Below are 21,434 nucleotides of genomic sequence, written 5' to 3' on the forward strand. Positions count from 1 at the left end.
CTGTTTTTGGCTCGACTGATGAATGAGATGTTATTTTCGACATTTTGTTCTATCTTAAGAGGGATTTGGATCATTGATGTCTCTGTAATGAGTCGTATATTTAAGTATTCCCCCTTCTGCTTTTAATTTATGATTCACTTCAAATACGTACGTATTTGAGTTGCAACTGTAAATCTCGGCGAGCAACCTCAGTACATAATGTTTCTTTTCTTTTCTATTTTCTTTCTTTTTTAAATTCATTTGAGAATCGTCGCTGCTCCTCTGAATGTGAATGGGAAAAAAAAAATATGTACATGTTTCTTTTTAATAATATCACTATTAGTTGAATGTTGTCCACTCCGAGTGTCGGTTATTTTACACACATTATTCATATTTAGATAAGTAAATTAGACATCAATTTAAAAAGAAAGAAAAAATAATAGCGCCCCCTGAATAAAAATGAAGAATTATTCAAATTAACAACAACAGCAACAACAAACTTTTAAGAAATGATTTTCTTCATATCCCTCTTTCATTTCCTACTCCTTCTCTTCCTCTCTTCCGCAATTCAACTTCGAATCCTACATACAAATGATCTCCACTCACGCTTTGACCTTGTCACTTCACGTGGATCCCGATGTCGAAGTAAGGACTCTGTCCGTGGAGCTTGCTTTGGGGGATTCTCTCGATTAAAAAGACTTGTAGAGGACCTTCAATCCTCTGAAAGTAAAGATCCTTATCGAAAAACTCTATTCCTTAATGCTGGAGATATCTTTCAGGTAAGGAAGGAATCATATTACATTGTTATCCATTGTTATTTGTGGTAATCAGGTTTTTGTTATTTGGGGGAGGGTTTGGACAGAGTGACTATGAATGCCTCAATATTAACGTACGGAAAAATACTACTAATAAATCATACTGGGAGCCCAAGTCCCCCATACACCCCGGTCATTAGGGCCCTGCTTGTAATATCTTGAGTTGTAAATTGTATCTCAAAAAAATAGAAACCGAAGAAATAACTTGGTATCACCGACAATTTGAAGAATGTTTGAAAGGAGAGCAGCTTAGCTCTCATGACGTTTAATTAAATAAGCTGCAAGTAGCTATGATATTAAGGAAATACGCTCAAGTCCGTCTCTGTTCAAAGCAAGAACATGGGTAGGAATTACTTTGAGCCTATCAAGGACATACACTTAAAGTTCCGAACTAATCCTTGGTGTTACTTTCTGTCATTTATGTGTACAGTCACTCGTGGTTACACTTTATATTTGTATGTTCTCTCCTCAAGAAATAATGACATTAGAAAAATAAACACTCTTCAGGTTGCCAACAACAACAACAATAAAAATCGAAGAACATAAACACAAGTCCCACTCTGTATCAAGCAAGGTCATATGCAGGAGTTACTCTGTTCAACAAGGACTTACACTCTCCAATAAATCCTAAGTGCTCCTCTTCATTTTTCACGCAGAAGTGATCGTATCTTCTTTAAAATGAAAGAAAAATGATAACAGGGTTAGAAAAATAAAAGTTTATTTCGTCAATAATAATAAAAATAACCAGGGGCGTGCTGGGCAGGGGACTGGAGGGCATATTTAGCCACACACCCGAAAATGAAGGAATGTTTGCTTTTAACTAGAATTATTGTTTCCTCGGGATGAAATTTTTTTACTCAAAAATAGGAATAAAATTTTTTTTCCAAAAAATTAAAAAAATTTTGTCAAATGTTGGGAATTTTTTCCAAAACATTCAATTTTTGAAATATTTTGTCAATAGCTATGGATTTTTATTTTTTTTTTCAAAAAATTCCAAAAACCAAGCCCCTTAATATAATCCTGCAGGCGCCCCTGCTAACTCAAAAAAAAAGAGCTTAGGATTTACAGCTCTGGTTATCTCCTTAATTTGTAAGAGGCTGTACAAACTAGTATATACATACATCACTCTTAGGGTCTTCATATGTTCGCTCCTAAGGTAGTACTACATATAGAATGGATTTGACAAGTGTTTGAGTAGCGTGTGTTTGTGGCTCAAGTGGCTCTTTTTAATTTATGTAACGGAGGAAAATGTCACTTCCCATAAATTTTCTTCCCCTTCAAATACGGGGACACAACTCTACTTGTACAAAGTAGTAAGACTGGTTCCTCTACCACGTTATATAATAATTGACAATGTTTTGAAATCAGAAAGTCTATATTTAATATTAAGGTCCTAAATCCTTTGCATTTTTAATCATGTGAGCTTTTTTTTTTTGTATTTAGTGACCTGAAGAGGTTTTTTTTTTAAAGTCCAAGTGGGTCTGCAGTGGATCGCTGGAGGGTCTGTAGCCCCCCTCCCAGTTAAGGAATGTTTTCTTTTAGCTAAAAAATTTATGTTTTAAAATTTTATTTAAAATTTCAAAAAAGTTTATAAAATACTTATTTTTCTGTTAATAGCTGTGGATTTTTGATTTTTTTTTTTGAAAAATCGAGAGAAGGGGAAAAGTTCTATATATTTAATTACTTCATATGTTATACATAGAGCCCAATATTTCATGAGCATATTTGAGTCAATTATAGGCTTTGTATTTAAATTTGTGGGATGACTTAAGATACCCAAGAATTTTACCATTACTTTTTAATCTTTATTTGATTTAAGTAACTTATATTGGCCCGGATATGGTGGTCTCTTTCAAATAATATCTTGTATACTTATAGTAATAATACTTGAAGCGCAATTTGGGGTATACCCAAAGGGTTAATTTGAACAATTTATAGATAAAAATTGAGGATAATTTATCGTAGAGTGTAAATGTAATCCACACTCAATTTTGAGAAAAATCATTCTAGCTTGCATATGTGTTCGAGAGTGGTCTAGAAAGTTTCCAACCTCAACATGAAGATGACAGCACTCGTAAATTAAAGCTAGTCGTATCTTTCTACCATCTATTGACACTTACTCACCAAAGTTTCAGTCATTTTGGACACACAGTTCTTATATGTCAGTCGTTTGAGTGAGTTGAGCTGTGTGTTTTTGTAAAAACGGACAAACTGGAGTATCACTCTGGTATAAGGCACAATAAATCCAAGTAACTACTGTATATAAAACTTGGATACACCATTATACGCCCAAAACAAAAATACAGTCCAAACAGTGGACTGCAAAGATATTCGTCAAATGAAGAGGCAGTGAACAATTATTTTGCAGACAAAACGCAGAGTACTATTTGTACGGATTACAGAGATGGGAGCATCGCTGAGAAGGGTGTGTAGAGTTTCAAGGAGACTATGTCGAAAAATATTTATAAATAAATTCCGAAAAAATTTATTGTATCTTTGTCAGGTCGGAAACTTTTCAGGCCACACTCGTATTTAGTTCTCTATATTAATTTGTATAAAACATCTTGTATTTGATATTGATGATAACGAAATGGGAAACAGGTTGTGAAACTACCTGATTGAAGAAGTCCCACTCCCCCCTCCTCACCACTCTTCTTCATGTAATGGGTACACACAAAATATAAATCAAATCAGACCATAAATAATTATTTATTATACTTGACTTTATTTATTTGCCTTTAAATTTCTAAAACGGATCACCCAAAGTGATATTTTTTTTAGGCCAAATATATCATGGGTTAATATATTATTTATGTAAGTCTACCTTTGCTCTATTTTTCAATAAGCAGATTTTGAGTATCTCTACTGATATTAACGGCATTTTCCTATGGGAATACAGGGTGGTCCAGATAAATCGGGAAAATATTTTAAGGCTTATAACGAACCAACTAAATGTGATAAAACCATTTTTTATTTATTTGAAAGTTACATTTAATGACATTATGATATCCGACTCTCTTGATAACCTTGCCAAACCGGCGGCGCTGGAAGCTTTGTATGCCGGAATGAACTTGTGCAGATCCAGCTTTAGCATTGTACGAGTAATGTACTTTTTCAGAGCCTCCACAGTCGAATGATACTTGTCACAGGTCTCATGCTCGACCCAACAGTCTCCAAAAGTGAGGATATTTTTATGGCCAAGACATCCTGCACTGTTTTATTGGAAGCTCTAACTTCTTCCTGGGCTACTTCATCCATCCAGTGAATGTAAATTAAAAGTGTAAAACCTGAAAAAGTATAATGGGAATTGCGAGGTCGCCCGGTCCTGACATAGCTTCCTGCCCCGGGAGGCCGAGTTTATAAAGATAAGTGGATCTCTTTATGAATAATTGAATGACATTAAATGTAGCTTTCAATTAATACAAAAATTAAGATTCCATTTTCACAAAAGACTCACATCAACTCACTCAAATGACTGTCACATAATAACTGTTCGTCCAAAATGGCTGAAACTTTGATGATCTCTTTCAAATAATATCTATCGATTTTTTATTCTTTTATTGTGACGATCAGTTTTGAATACATTAAGTCCAATTTGTGGTACACCCAAAGGGTTAATTAGAGCACTTTGTTGATAGAAATCGAAGATAATTCGTTGAAGAATGCAACACTCAATTTTGAGAATAATAATTCTAGCTTGCTTTTCTGTTGATCGGCTGCATATGTGTGTTCATCAGTTACTCACAAAATTTAATTCGAGTTCAATAAATCAGAGTACTATTAAGGGGAAAAGGGGTCAGGGGGTAGTTCCCTTGTCATATTACGCAACTGTTGGACACAGAATATTAAAACAAAACAAAAAGAATCAAAAGTTTCTAAACATTAACAATAGTAAATGATCACAAAACATTTTCTGAATGAAAGAAATAGAAAATATGCAGAGTATTTAGTTCAATAAAATTGAATAAATGTTTTTCATCCTTAGGAGTCGTGCAGGGTTCGGTCATATTATGCATAGGGTTGGCAATTCTAAAAATTTCCAGTATGTAAAAATAAGAAACCGAAAATTGACCTGGTAACCCAGACAATTTGAAGAATGTTTGAGTAGAGAACAGCTAAGCTATCATGAAGTTTCATTCAATTAGCTTCTCGTAGCTCTGCGATGAAAAAAATAAACACAAGTCCACGTCCGTATGAAGCAGACATAGGCAGAAATCAGGTGCGTCCAAAAGGGATTGGCTAGAGGAAGGAATTTTTGCTTTACACTAAAAAAATTTAATATTTTAAATTTAATTAATTTTTTCGATTTTTTTTTCCAAATAATTTAATTTTTCGATTTTTTTCCAAAAATTATTTTTCTCGGTATCGGTTCAGCTTTATCGGTCTGAGTTCTTTTTTAAACAGGCTCAGTTTGGTAACAGAAACTTAAAACAATGTTCGTAGCTAGAACATTCGGGTCCAGGAAATGTTATTAGATACAAACAGGGCTGCAGCTACCTTATAGGCAGAGTGCATAGTGTCCAAAGTTCCAACTGGGTCGCCGAAAACTAAGGTTGCTTAAGACAATTGTTTTCAAAGTAGGCCGTCAGGCTAGGGAGTGTGGGAGAGGGTATGCAGGAAGATGGAGAATTGAGGATTGCTTCCAGTCTACACATACATACATAGTACAGTACACAAATTTCGTATAAAAGGGGACTCAGCGAAAAAATTATTAGTGTAGGCCATAAGGGAGCCTTGGCATAGTAAAGTTTAGAAAACTTTGGCTTAAGAAATATTATAGTTATCATATTATAGGGCCTCGACAAGCTTAGAAGTGGACCTGGATCCTTAATCTATACCCCACCCCTGAGAAAATTGACTTATTGATTATTTATTATAATTTATATCGTATTTTTTTATATATTCTATATAGGAACAAAAGCAAGAGAACCGAGAGCGATAAGATATATATTCGGGTATCGGTTCGACTTTGTTGGTTCTGGTTCTAGTAGTTCAAGAACCGGAACTGCTTGAACTGCTAGATCTACTAGCACGATAAGTGCACAACCTAGCTAATAATCCGTACTTCTTCCATAAAATTGCCTTAAATGATTGAAATATGTTTTCATTTATAGTAGTAGGTGGGAGTTGATGGGGGCTAGTTGACCCAATAATAATTCCCAGTTTTTGTTACTTCGTTGAGCATGTAGAAGCGATATTGAGATGTACATTTTTTGCAAAGTTTAACCAATATGCAACGTTTGGCACCAATTTTATACCAGAGTGTATCTGTAATATTTATTGAAATGCGGGAAATTTATACTCCATTGATAGACAAAGTCGAGACAGTTCAGTGGCATGTTGAGACACTAACAATTATCGATAAGCAATAATAGAAAATAATACATATGTTTATCGCTATAATTGAAACACAATTTAATTTAGCATATTCTTATATTATTTGATTTTTAATGTTTTCTCCCAAAAATGATAAATATTTAAGAAGAGAAAAAAAAAAAATATTGTTCTTGTTACCAATAACCAAAAACTCGCACGACAAAAATGTTTAGGATTTATAACTCTAAATATATAAATACCCTTTTTTTCTTTTTTAATACGTCCCCTGAGCTTGCTACACATACTTGTTGCTAAATCTCATCTAAAGTTACTTTTATTATTACTTTTAATGTTCCTTTAATTGGTCAGATAGAGTTACACTGACTGAGTATAACTAAACATTATAGTATTCCATTTACTCCATCTGACCTAAGAAATGTATTTTAGATCCATATACATTATGTATATTTCTGTCTCTAAGAACGACTGAGACGCAGAACCTTAGTATTAGAGTTCAAGAGAATAATTTATCTCGAGCGCGATGGTCATTGAGCTACGTCATTCCATATTTTATTTTATATATGTACTTTTCTTTTCTTTATTAATAAAGATTCTCAAGTTGTCCAACTCTCCTCCTATATGAAGTTTTAATTATTAATATGATATTAATTTTTTATCCTTTAACACTTTTTGTAAGTTTAAGTAAACCTAAAGCTGAAATCAAAAATATGGAACTATGCTTGTATTGTATACAGGGTGAGGACTCAATAATTAGAAAGTTTTAAAAACCGTTTTCACTTTGACATATTTTCATTTTTTTGCCTTTTTTATGGCAAACTTTTGAAGCAAAAGTTGGTAATTCAACAATTTTCTACACTTTTTATTCATTATGTCCCCTCCATTCTGAATGGTGGCTTCAATACAGGGACGAATAGAAGCACAGCTTGCCTTGAAGAAGTCCGAGGACAAGTTGTTCCATTCCTCCGTGATAACAGCCTTCAGGGCATTAACATTCGGGAGAGAAGCCTTGTTCGTCTTGCCCTCCAAGACACACCAAAGTCCAGGGGGTTAACGTCGGTTGAGGACGAAGGCCAGAAGGCAGCCATGCTCCCTTGCATAAATGCTGCACCTTCTTGGATATGTGTGCCGGGGAGCCGTCTTGGGTAAACACATGGTTGTCGTCGGGGAACGTGCTCTTCAACCACGATAAGAAACATGGTACTTCAGGACCTTATAGTAGACGTTCTTGTTGCCCTTGAAGAAGTAGGGAAGCATCTTGCTGCTGTCGGACGCCACGACGCTGAGGACCATGATCTGAGCTGGATGTTTGGTTCTGTAGGTTCTCTTGACCTGAGCTCGTGGTTTAGACAATATTAGCCTTTTGTCAGTTCTTTCAAATGGTGCCAAGTACAAAATTGTCAGACTTATACAACTGAGGCGAGACGGCCTCGAATAGGCTTATAATTTTGAGTCCTCACCCAGTATGTGCACCAACAACACAAAAGTAAGTCATAATGATTTTTCTCAAAATTGACATTGGAATATATTTGTATGCCTCAACAAATTATGGTCAATTTTTTTTCAAAAATATATTCTTATTCTTTTGGTGTGTTGCAAATTGCAAGAAAAGTAATCAAAATGGATTGTCACAATAAAAGAGTGAGAAATTGAAGGATTTTATTTGAAAGACCATATTAGGGACAAATTTAGTATCATAAATCAAATGAAGATTTTGAACTATAGTTACAGATATTGGATATCTTAACTGGGCCCACAAATTTGAATCCAAAGACTATAATTGACTCAGTTGTGTCAATGAAATATATGAAGTAATTAAATAAATTGGTATTTTCTCGACTTTTGTTCACGATTACTTTTACGTTGACGCATCACATGAGTTATACACTTGAATAAAGATGCAATTCCTTCAAATTTAATACTAAACTAAAATATCAATTGCTCATACTTTGAATGAGTCTCTATATCTGTTGGAATGGTACAAAAATCTGAGTTTTAAATTATTCCCAAACAAAGTTTTTTTTTATAAAGATAAATTATTGACTTTTACATCATCTTTTTTTCCAAAATTGGAGGATAAAATATCTATTTTATTTATAATTGAAGTCAAACATTGGAGAAAGTCTACGTTCAAGTCTATTTTTTCTTATTTAGAAATAATCTTAAAACAAAGAAAAACGAGTAGCAATATTTTAAAAGTAAAATATAAATTTTTTAGAGCTTAATCTTTTTAGAAAATAATAATTGCCGATTCATTATTATAATTTGCGTGTTAAGGTTACCACAACTATCATGCGTAATACGTGTACAGTAAATATATTTAGAAAAGCTTTGCTTTTTATAATTCACCAACAAGGATAGCTGTGGAGGTTGGAGGATTACAATATGCAACGTTCTTAGAAATAAATTGCCTGAAGACACATGATAGATGTAGTAACCCTGACAATTTGAACAATGTTTTGGAGGGAAGTAGCTAACTATAATGACATTTTATTAGATTAACTGCCAGAATCTATGGCAGAAACGAATTAAACACAAATCTCAATCCGAACATGAGAGGAATTACTCCGTTGTCGATCCTCAATTCTGATGAAAGTTCAACTATGACTTACACTAATAACTTGTGATAAAAATTGCATGTATTTTAGGCATTTAAAAAAAGAAAAGAAACGGGAAGTCATCATGGTAACCCTTACACTTTAAAGAATGTTTTGTAGGAGAGCAGCCTAGCTGTCATGATTTTTCATTAGGGAGAATGGGTACACGTCCTTAGACTTATTGTATCACTCAATTTTTCGTCCAAAAAAACAAACAAACAGAGAAAGGCCCGAAATCATCTAGTAGTTAGCCAAAAAAAGTAAATCACAGCAGCTGCTATTAATCTCTTATATGTCATTCTAGAGTATCATTGTCTATTTATACATAATTTTTTAAAATTTAGGTATATATTTAATAATATTAAAATCCTATAAAGTATTTTATTCGATAATGGGTTATAATACTGCCTAGCAATATTTTATTAAAAGATTAGCTGAACATTTGTATTTCTATATAATAGCCTAAATTTATTCATATTAATAATAAAATTGCCAATATATACGTGTATATATTTACAACGAGGGATCAACAAGAAATTGTATTCCTGTTTTTTTTTTAAACAGAGCAAAGTTATTCTAATTTAGTTGAATTTTGCTGCATGAGTATTTTCGAGTTTCTAGAAAAAATACTCTAGGAATTACGCGCTTTACTCGATACTCTCTTGAATACTCTTAACTCACTCCAACACTTTTGCTCGCTAAAAAACTCGTCAGACAAAAAATATATATATATTGTAAAGAATTATTGGAAAGCTTGTAATATAAAAAATGTTTTCGTAATTAGTATTGCAAGATTCACTTAAAAATAAGTTTAATTAGATGTAACAACTATTTAAACAAAGAAAATAATGATATTTACTAAGATAATACTCTAGTTTGGAAATACTGCAAGTTCTAGAGAAATGGAGATTATGTTTAAGCTTAAATTTCAAGGGATAAACCAAACGAATGAGTATTTAGTAGAATGAAAATCAAATTTAACCATTCAAATTTATGTTTAATGGTGCATTTAGAAATATATATTAATCTATATTAATGCAGCCAAGTTTATTGTATGTTCTTTGGTCTGAAAAGTAAAAGCAGAAAATCCAAAGTTATGATGAGTTTGAAGGTTTTGACAAGTTCCGAGTTCTTGTCTAGTTCCAAGCTTTCAACGAGTTCCGAGTAACACTCGGGTTTTTATGCTTACGAGCCGAGTTGTTTGTTTCGTTTTATATTTACTTCATAAGACCCGAGTAGCAATTTTTTTTAATGTTCTTTTAATTGGTTGGATGGAGATAAGTAAACATTTTAGTATTAAAATTACTCCAAGTAACCTAAGAATCTTGTGTGAAGTACATATACATAAAGTATATTTCTTTCTCTAGGAATCACCTGGGCGCAAACCTACTCACACTGAGTTCAAAAGAATAATTTCTCCCGAGCGCGTTATCTGTGAGCTACGGCGATTCCATGAACTCCAGTAACAATTTACGAGTTTTGTTAGTGGCACATCACTATAATTGGTTCATTCGTTTATTTCTCAAAAAATACATTATCAACAGCTGAATTGATAGCTGACAAAAAATACATAGTGTATTTTTGTGTTAGTGAGGTAACGGCGTTGGGAAAAGGAAATAACTAAGAAGATTGGCAAGAATGACTCCAATCTCGATCCTCAATTCTACAAGGACTCACAATTATAACTCTGAAACAAATCATCAGTGTTACTCTCTGTGTTTTATGAGCACACAAGAATGTTCAATCAGCTTTTGAATATAATTGAATCTATTTAGGAAAGGAAGTTTAGCACTCACGAGATAAATAATAATTACAACAGTTAATACAAAATTAATTCTTCAGAGATTACCATTTCCAAAAAACAAACAAACAGGCGAGCTAAAAAACACACCTGATTTCTATCATTACTTATCTCTTTGTATATACATTAACCCTGGCATATTATAGAATTTGTTATGTTTGATGTAACCCACAAAAAGTGAGATTAGTGAGAACATGTTACATCTTTGAGACATAATTTTATATTTTTCTGTTGTAAACTTCTTAATTATAATTGGGAGAATTTTTCTTATCTTATAACACTTGCTATAATTTGTAGATTTATTAATATTTTATTATACATTGTAGATTACCTTAGATACAAATAATATGATAATGGAAAAGGGAGTGCCTTGCTACCTAAATAGGGTTTTTTTGAAGCTTTAAAATCTTGGAGATAAACATAATTAATAGTGCATGAAATACTAAAAGTAACACTGAAGATTTATTGTGCAAGTCTTTGATATAGTCGGATTAGAATGGAGAATCGGTATTGGTGTAGTTCCTGGCTAAGTCATTACTAGATACAGTGTGGGGGTTGTGTTTATTTCTTTCACCTCATAGCTGCTAGTAGATAATTTAATGAAACATCATGGCGGCATATGCTCCTCCTCTCCCAAACATTCTTCAAATACTCTGGCTGACCACGTTAATTCTTGGTTTCTTGTCTTTAGCATAATGATAAATCATATTATTTACAACTATGATGATAACAGCTTTAGAAAATGAACAATAATGTTCAAGTTGCAGCTACAAAAAGGCTCACAACCTTTCTACATCATATTTTGGAAGAGTTCTAATAAATCGTTGTCATTTTGCGAATAGCCAACATTTTGGGTTTGAGTCAGCGGTATGATATGATAGCTTGTTGACGTGGTTTGATTATTTTTTATTGTGGGTGTTCATATTCTCTGATAAATTGGTAGTCATTCCTTCAAAATATTAGCTTGTCGAGCTAAAAAGAAGAAATATTATTTTTTATGAAAAGCTGGTTGAGATAACTAAAAGAATATATTTTTATTTTTTGTTGCACTTGAAGTTATATTGTGATTGAAAAAAAATGTTTACAAATGGTAACCCACATTTAATCATTAAGGTTGAACTCCCATTTTTGGAGTCATATTTCGAAAACTTGAAATGAAACATTTCATTCACTATTTAAGTAACTTTTAAAGCTTAATTTAAATACACATATTTTGTATACTTAGGTATGTATAATGACAGGAGCGTCCTCAGGGGTTGGCTGGAGGAGCTACTTTTTACTAGAATTTTTTATCTTCATTTGGTTAAATTATGCAACAGAGCAAAAAATTTAATTTTTGACATTTTAAATTAAAAAAAAAAAAATTTTAGAATAGCTGTTGATTTTTGAAATTTTTTCCGTAATAATTTTAATGTTTGTCAATAGCTGTTGATTTTTGAAGTTTTTTTCCTAAAAATTAAAATTTTTGTCAAAAGCTGTCCATTATTCAAATTTTTTTCCAAAAATTGAATGTTTGAAAAAATTTTCAAACTTTTTTTGTCCAAAAAATGTAAATTTCTGTAAATAGCTATGGGTTTTTGATTTTTTTTGGGAATAGCTATGGAATTTCGAAATAATATTTGATATCAGAAATTTCGTTTTTAAAATTTTTTGTTAATAAGTTTGGATTTTTGAAATTGTTTTCAAAAAAATTTTACATTGGATTTTTTTTTTTCAAATAATAAAATATCTTAAATTCAATGCGTAACTGTTCTTTCTAGTTTTGATTGTATAAAAAAGTTTAAATTTGAAGGATATACAACTATTTAATTAAATTTATCTCACTTGATGAACTTGGAAGTTAGAGCTTCCATAAACAAACCTACTTTTTTCATGTACAGCCAGTTTCTCCTTTTCTTCATCTGTCATAGGTCCTTGTTCCTTTTTGGTATCGTACATCATGTACTTGTAACTGTTATCTTTCTTTGTCTGAAATGAAATGCCAGATAAGTGTGTGTCTTTATTATTTTACAGTAGACAAACTCTAGGCCCTAAGCAATGCACCACTCCCGATATAGTTTGTAAAGTTTGGAGATTGACAATGAGCAATCAATATAACCCCTCTTAGAAGATGCTTTGACGTAATGGGATTCCACTCTTTAAATATAATTTATGTGGTCATATGGGTTGTTTTTCACATCAACAGGAGTTGTATTTGAGTATAACTGTGCCTTACATCTACTTGAGTTTCCTAACTCGTCTTTGTTCTGGAAGAATCCATCAACCCTTGTTTTAGATATACATCTTGTGGAGAAGTAAAAAGGCTAACATACTTGGATCTGGGAATCAGCAATAAGCGAATGATAACACTGTGACACAAATTTCCTGCCTTTAAGTTTGATGGCTTTGCTGTGGTAGTTTTTTCAAAGAATGAGTTTTGTTTTTCCTCGTATCCTAAACCCCAAAACTTGCTACATATTGTACACTGCTGCTCTTTCTAAAGTTTTATTTTTTTTTGCAAGGAAGCTTAGATTTATTTACATCACATTTCTTTTCATAGTCAACCCTTTTGCTACCGCCACCTTTCTTTTTATATTTACAATATATTCTCAACTCTTCATTGGTTGAAAAAGCTGGATTAAATCTTGATCTTTTTGTAAAGAGTTGGTAGATTAGTTAATCTTGATCAGTCATGGTTAAGTTAACAAACACTCTGTTATTGAACTTTATAATAATAGAAATAAGTCGGCTGTGATTGTATTGCGTTTAAGCCTTTCGGGAAGTTAAGGTCCCTGATGATATATTCATTCAACATTAAGATATTTTTTACTCAATGGAATGTGCAAAACAATTTTTTTTTTTTAACTTGTAAAGATTTCATATCTAGGTTTCGAAATATTTTAGGGACTCCGATGTTCCTATCGTCATAAAGGGTAAAAAGACGAATAAAAATTTTTAAACTAAAATATTATTGATTCTAATAATAATTTCCTGAAATACAAACATTTTCTATATTTAAAATAAAAATAAAATAATTTTCTATTATAATCGTATATAAAGAACTAGTCTTTTTTAGCATAATAATCACCATAACCATTTCTTGATTTTTGTATAGAAAAATGCATAAAAATACTTTGCATTACATTGAATATGGCTTTTATTCTCTATTTTTTTATTGTTGCCATTTCTATAACTGTTGGTACATACAGTGGAATAGATTGAGGAATGATTTCTCGTCGTGATGCATGACTTCTTTGTAAACTTTGCGTTCGACTACTGTATTGACCTCTAAGTGAATATGCTATAATAATTTTGAAGTCCAATAATTCAATTCCTTTTGTATCATTTTTTTTTTTTGTTAAACTATGTGCGAATTAACAACACAAATATCCAAGAGATAAAAAGATATTGTTTGCAGGACATTTTTTCTTTGAAATCAGTCATATCTTCGTCAATCGACTGTTCTGGAGCATCGGACATGGCGGATTGAAATGCTTCATTAAAATGTTAAATATTTGCTGTTATTTTGTAAGCTTTGTCTGATTTATTTGCTTCTAAGTTATTAGTGAAGTGAAGGTTTTGAAGAAGGGACATAAATTGAGTTCTGGTCATTGTTTTTTTGATACCCTCAGATGATATAAAATTATCAACGCTCCAAGAAGATTTCAAATTAGGTAGCTTCATCACTGACATCATGAGATTAATTCACAGAAAGGTGCGGATTTCTTTTATATTTATTACAAAGTCTTTTCAATTTTGGAGAACATAAATGGTTTGTTGTTTGTTGACAGATTTATTCCAAAAGAGCCAGAAAATTTGTAGATGATTCAAAAATGAGCAATGAGATTGGATCTACCTGAAGATCAAGAAAAACTTGAACCCTCAAGTTAGAATCTTTTTTTAGGACAAATTTTGATTGAATTGCCCATTTCATTGTAGTTTTTGAAGTTTTTTCCGTATTTTCCTGATGTTCATGGTTGCTTCCGGGATTATAAGTTGAGTTTATCCTTCAATAGGGTCTGAAATAGGTTCTTCTTCCAGATATTTTGTATCAGAGTATTCTAAAAGATTCCCATTTCACAAGCAATGCACGATCACGTCACGATCTATAGATTTACTTTTTGCTATTCGTTTATACTGCACTCCTTAACATCTTTGCTAGTTTGACTAAGATAAATATAACGACTAAAAGAAAAGATAAATATAACGTAATGAATAGATATTGTTACCCCTAACATATTCAATATAATAAGGACAACCACGTCCCCTTGTTTCAAAAATAAAAATAATATAGTAAAAAAATTACGTATGAACTTAAAATTTTCACAGGAGATTAAATATAAAAAACGTAATATAACTTCTAAATGAGTAAAAACTGTCTAAATATAAATTAAATTGTCAAAAATAACCAAAACTAAAATCTGTTGAAATAAGATATTTATTTTAAAATGATCAATATGACAATCAAATAAATGAAAGAACAGATACAGATAGTTATTTTAAAGTAAAAAAGAGCATTTTCAATTATTACAAGAAAAGTTATAGGCAGTTAAATTGGTGGGACACTTATGTCCCTATTGTGCCCAAAGGGTTAGGGGATTTATCACTCGCCAAGGCTTTTATAAAATTTTCAAAAGATATCAACTAGACGCCCCTCCCAAATCCAAGAACACTACATTGTAGATAGGATTATTAAAGTCACATAGTATTGTTTTGCACCGAAAAAATTGATAGCACATTTTTGCTTCTGAAATATTGAAAAATATTCACTTTGGACAAAAAAAATTGCAGGATTAGAATTTCCATCCTTGGTTACTAGTGTTGAATCTCTATCCAAGATCTTTTTTTTTTTGTTTCGGTGATAAGTGATTTTTTCTAGACCGATATTAGGTGCAACACCATTGAGAGATATTATCCAAGATGACCTTGGGATGTATCCCTACAAATTGAAGAGACAATAGCACCTGTCAAGTAAGGTCAAGGCTTTAAGACTTGATAGAAGCAATACCAATCTTCAGAATGGCTCCCAACATTGTGTTCAGTTATGAAAAGATTTTCACTGTGGAGCAGGCTTTTGACCAAAAAATGATCGGATTCTGGCTCAGAAAGGTGAGCTGGGTGACCATGGAGTCAACAATGTGCAGAAGCCACAGTATGTGATGGTTTGGGCAGCTGTTACTGAAACAGGGAAGTTCCCTTTGGTGTTTGTGCACCCGGGTGAAGATCAACACCAAGGACATCAGCAACATCCTGGAGGAATGTCTTGTTCCCTGGACCCAAAATCACTTCCAGAATGACCCATAGACCTTCCAACAGGATGGTTCCCCCTCTCACACATCCAGAGAGACGCAGTGGGGATGTGAGGGCAATTTGACTGGATTCAAAGACAAGACAGTCCAGCCCCGACCTAAATGTCATGGATTACTCCATGTAGTCCATTCTTCAGAGCAGAGCCTGTGTGACCCCCAGCAAGAATTTGGAAGACCTGAAGGCCAAACTGATGGCTGCCTGTGACTCCACCTCCGTGGACATGGTACATGAAGTATGCAAGTCCTTTCCAGAGAGACTGTGGGCTGTGGTCAAGGCTAAGAGTGACCATATCAACATGAAAGTTATGTCGCATGTTTTTGAAACTTCCGTCGACCTATGTCTATAATTATATCCAAATTATGTAATTAGTTATATCATTAGTACTTTAATAAGTATTTAACAGAACTTTCCACGGACCCTATATATTGGATCGAACATGTATATAGGGTGCACTTTATGAAGTGCCCTTTATGTGTAACATATACATATTTTTGATATAAGAAATAACAAAGTAGTTTTTTAATGTTTTTGTTAGTCAGTGATCTAGAGACTAAAGCCCTATTCAGTCATCCCATAATATTCAAATTTTTTGTTCAAACTCTTTTTATTATTATTTCCTTCTACGTCATACGAATTGATATTAGTATTGAATAGTTAGGTCTGAGTGTGCTTATGAAAAACAGAGAGTAATAATGAAGATTTGTTGAGGAGTTATGTTCTATATTATTAAAGCAAATTCGTCTTTTAGCCGACACTTGATTACTCCGGGCAATGCTGGGTACTACCGTTAGTATATTTATAAGTCTTTTTTTTTTGGTGTTATCTCACATGGAATCCAAAACTGTCGACCAAATGAGTCTGAAATTTAGCAAGTACAAATGTAAAATAACCAAACATGTTCCTATGATATTTTTTGGGGCTCCAAGGTCAGTAAGAAACTGTTTTTGACCAAAATCAAACCTATTTTTCCTTTTCTCTTTCTATATCCATCTGTCTCTTCCTTGTTCTCTCTGTGTCTCTTTCTACATCCCTCTCTCTGTCTCTTTTTTGTTTATATTCCCCTATATTAAAAGGCAGACACCCTTTCCTAGTAGTCTATATATATATAGAAAAATCTACATCTACTTAATGTACCTGTTTTAAATGAAATCTTCAATCATTATTTGCATATTTTTTGTGTGTCTGTTTAAATATCAAATGATTATTATTATCAATAATATCTTGTAAAATGTAAATTGAGTGAGGGGTTCAATTGAAATATGCATAAAAATATGTTAAATATTATACATATCTATTATATATGTCATATCAAGTAATGTAATTCCTTCCGGCCATCTTTATCCTTTTAGTTTTTCATTAGGTGGATTATAATAACTACCGTTGTGTAAAATATGACATTGGACAAGGGCGATACTTTTTCTATTTGGGAACCCTTGGAAGTTTATTTCATTTTACGAAACTGTTGTTATTAGTTTATTCTTGATGAGAGAACACATAGGTAAGGATGTCAGTTTTGTACAAAAAAAAGAAAAAAAAAGTACACGAGGAGTTGTGTATTTTGGGCATATTAAAAAAAAGGAACCGAAAATCATCAAGGTAACCTTTACAATTTAAAGCATTTTTGGAGGAGAGCAGCTTAACTAACATATTTAATTAGGTCAGCTACAATCAGCTGTGATAAGGGAGAAGGGGCAGAAGGAAATAAACAAGGACATTGGCAAGAATGAATACAATGTCGATCCTTAATTCTGCTCAAAGTCCAACAAGGATTCACAATTATAACTCGGAGACAGATCTTCAAGGTAACTTTCTGTCTTTTATGAAAATACACGGTTTTTAATATTTTTGAATGAAGTGGGAAAATAACTTAACATCTGAGGAGTTAAACATTAGTGATAAGGAAAAGAAAGTTGATTCTTCAGATTGCTAATCCCAAAAAAACAGGCCAGCTAACAAATAAACAGGATTTATATCACTAAATATGATAATACGGAATTAAGAAACTTGTTAATATCAGCTGCCTGTTATATTTAAACTAGCATTAATCAGGAAAAATATTATAATTAAAATTCATATATAATTTACACCAAAGATAGGCGAATATACTTACGTCAAAGAAGAAGAAGTTAACACCACCACGACCCATTAAATAATGAAGAAGAATTAGTCAAAAGTTCATGCAACAAAACTATTTTAATCTATTAATAAACTTAAATCTCGGTTGGACTCAGAGTAAAATCGAGGATCAACAATGTAGGAGTAATTCCTGTCTTAGTCCTTGCTAGAATTGTGGGATTTGTCTTAATTTCCTTCCCATCGTTATTCAATTTGTCAGGATTACCACGTTCACTTTCGGATTCTTTTATTTAATAAATAAATATTTATAGTCTGATTTGATTTATTTTTTGTGTATTGGGTTTTTTGTCTATTTATCTGATAATAATAATCATTAGTGATGCAAATCTTGTGTATTTTGGGCATGTTAAAAAAAGTAACCTAAAATCAACATGGTAGTTCTAACAATTTGAATAATGTTTTGGAGGAAAGCAGTTTAGCTGTTATGACGTTTCATTAGATAAAACAGCTGTGAGGGAGAGAAGGAAATAAACCAGAACACTTGCAAGAATTACTCAAATTCTACTCTGAGTCCAACAAAGACTTAAAATTATAATTTTGCAACAAATCCACAAGGGCACTCCCCGTCTTTTATGAGTACATACGAATGTTCAATCAGGTTTTGAATGTAATAGAAAAGGAGCTTTACTAATCAGGAGTTAAATATTAATGACAACATCTGATGAAAAAAAAATTCATTCGTTAGATTACCAATTTATTAGCTTCTGAGGACTCTTCTACAAAAAAAATGGATTAATTGTATCACAAATATTATTAGTCCTAATTTCAGCTATAAATCATAGAATTGAAGATCTCAATTTTCAATTAATCGATTGCCTAGGAATAATTGGGTGTTGCGACGAATGTTCAAATCTGATTTCCACTGTATTAGCCACAAATTCACTTGGTGTATCCCTTGAAATTCAATCTTAAACATAATTCCCCTTCCTTCTGCAGTAACTGGGATCAATACATCGTGTCACAATCTACAGGTTGACCCTAGACACTTTAAAATGTATAAACTGATTTAACTTTAATTCTAAAATTAGAGGTCTAAAACTTTGCTTAAATTCTACTGGAATCAATAGGAAACAAATGATAAGGCAAAATTATTGCCTTATGCAGAAATTACAACCTTGATTTGCTTAAAGTTACTATTCTAAAAGCTTGGTCGCACCATTTTTGCGTCATATTGGATGTATGAAAGGAACATCATCTTTTTGAAAAGTCCCTTGAAGTGGTAATTATCCCGTGTCAGCATACATTTTTCCAAAATGATGCTCCTTTACTCAGTGCTGTTAATTTTGACCCCACAAAGACCCTAAAATATAAGGTGTCTTACTTAACCGCCATATTGGACTTAAGATCGTAATTGGCGGTGGTTTTGGCTTCTAATAGATCCTACAGGGTAAATTAGATCCTTTTTGGCAAGAACCTGATCATTTTGTGAATGGAGTTTGGCCTTAACATAAAACACTTTATCATCAATAAAAAAATGTTGGTAAACGTGCCATATTTTATAAACCGATGATTTTTTTACTCTTTCTCTCGTAAATGAAGGATTACCAAAGAATGCAAAATTTGCTAACAATTGATCAATAATTAAAAATATTCACTAAGTTATATAAGTTTAACATTTTTTAAACTATTCATGACACATTTTATATGAAACATACTTACCTATTCAATGACAAAGTATTCGGTCCAAATTTGATTCAGTCATATCTACTTGAGCCTAAAATCTGGTCTTATATAGGTGAATACAGAAAATATAATAAATTATTTGTTTGGGATTCATTGTTGTTCAGAATTCAAATATTTGCATTAACTTGTGTCAATATTTTCTAGAGTATGTAAAAAACATTCACCCACTTATGATATAAGTAGGGAGGGTTTTTTTTGTAGAGAAAAAGCACTGTTTAGCAATATAAAAAAAATGAAAATCTGTTGTTGCGTGTGCTCTTTCTTCTTTTTTGTACATAATTTGATCAGTTGTTATAGTGTTAACTTATCCCTCTGATGTATGCATTCTTGCCTATCTTTGGTACAAATTGATTTAAAAAATGTATAATAATATATATATTTATATATTCTTGGGGTCTTCGCATAATGCGTTTTCAAACAACGTGGATTTCGCATTTTTTTATATTTTAAAGAGGCATAAATCGTAAAAACTTCAAACCAAGTGATTCTTCAGTTGATATATATTTAACGTTTCATTTAATAAATTATTGCATTAATTGCAAGATTTCCTGTAGAGTTAAAACTCCGAGAAACCCCGATAAAACGAGATCCCGGGATATCGGGAGAGATATCTTTAATGTATGTATTTATATTGTACATATGTTTTCTCAAAAAAAAAAAAAAATTATATACATATTTTTGACTTCATAGAAAACTTTCAGAATAACTTATTTTAATAGATTACTTTTAATATTGTTATTGAATAAAAACATAGTTTTTTGCTTTTTGAGGGCTCATAACTTTAACTGAGTCATTTATTTTTGTATTTATGCACATATTTATCTGCCTATGTATATACATATCATAATGACGTAATTAGGATTTTGTTATTGGTGTATGGTTGGAGGTACTTTGAATGAATCACCAGTCACCATCAATAGTTTGACCTCCCCCTCTTCTTGGTGATTATTACCCTACATTTCTAATTGCAGGACCGATGTACACGATTCCACAATATTCTTTTAAATTGAAATGATAAATTAAAGTATTTAAGTTACATAAATATATTCAATTTTTTTTTTGTCAATTTGAAAAGAATGATATGAGAATTGAAGAGTATTGAGTATCGTACAATGTACATGTATAAATATATTAGGATGTGTCGTTTTGATGGGGTTGATCAACTTTTTCGAAATTTTAAATCCTGTTCTCCTGAAAAGTGTATGTATTTTTTCGTATAACTGATTTTTTTTTGTGAGGATCACGGTTATAACTTTATTCTCTCTATCGTAAAGACATGATCATCCATCTGATTTTTATGAAGTTTTACTATTTATTTATAAAGTATTGAAAATGATTAATAATTATTATGTTAGAATAACTTGAAATATTACTGTTTTGCTCATGATGTATAAATATAAAAATAATACAATATTTAACAAAAAATACATTTGATTTGTGAATCCAATTTTTTCCTCAATAAGAACAAAACTTGCACCATTTGATTATTATGGGTTAATATACCAATCAGGTTTCTCCAGGAATCAAATTTCTAACCATAATTGGTAATAATGGTGAAAATCTTTTTAAAACCTCATAAAATATGCATAAATAATTTTTCAACTTAAATGGAAGTACCTCTAAAATACGTTCAATTGTCCTGAAATTTGGCATGGTATTACTAAATTTCCAAATATACCCCAACATCGATCTCTCAAACTCTAATTTTCCACCCACCCTAACATATAGATACATAAATATTGAATCCATAGATCTATAATTTATTGTTAGTAGTATACTCGTATACTGATTATATGATAC

General features: G+C 31.9%; 1 protein-coding gene across 1 annotated transcript in view; it reads left to right on the top strand.

Annotated features, from left to right (window-relative positions):
* The first annotated feature begins 232 nt into the window (after positions 1-232).
* The window catches only part of LOC121122401 (snake venom 5'-nucleotidase), a 44,557-nt gene continuing 23,355 nt past the window's right edge, over positions 233-21,434 (top strand). The window contains exon 1 of the mRNA XM_040717378.2: positions 233-758. Within this exon, the coding sequence (XP_040573312.1) occupies positions 489-758 (270 nt within the window). The 5' untranslated portion in view covers positions 233-488. The remainder of the gene's footprint in view (positions 759-21,434) is intronic.

The sequence above is a fragment of the Lepeophtheirus salmonis genome, chromosome 8 (assembly GCF_016086655.4).
Source record: "Lepeophtheirus salmonis chromosome 8, UVic_Lsal_1.4, whole genome shotgun sequence".
In the NCBI taxonomy this organism is placed as follows: Eukaryota; Metazoa; Arthropoda; class Copepoda; order Siphonostomatoida; family Caligidae; genus Lepeophtheirus; species Lepeophtheirus salmonis.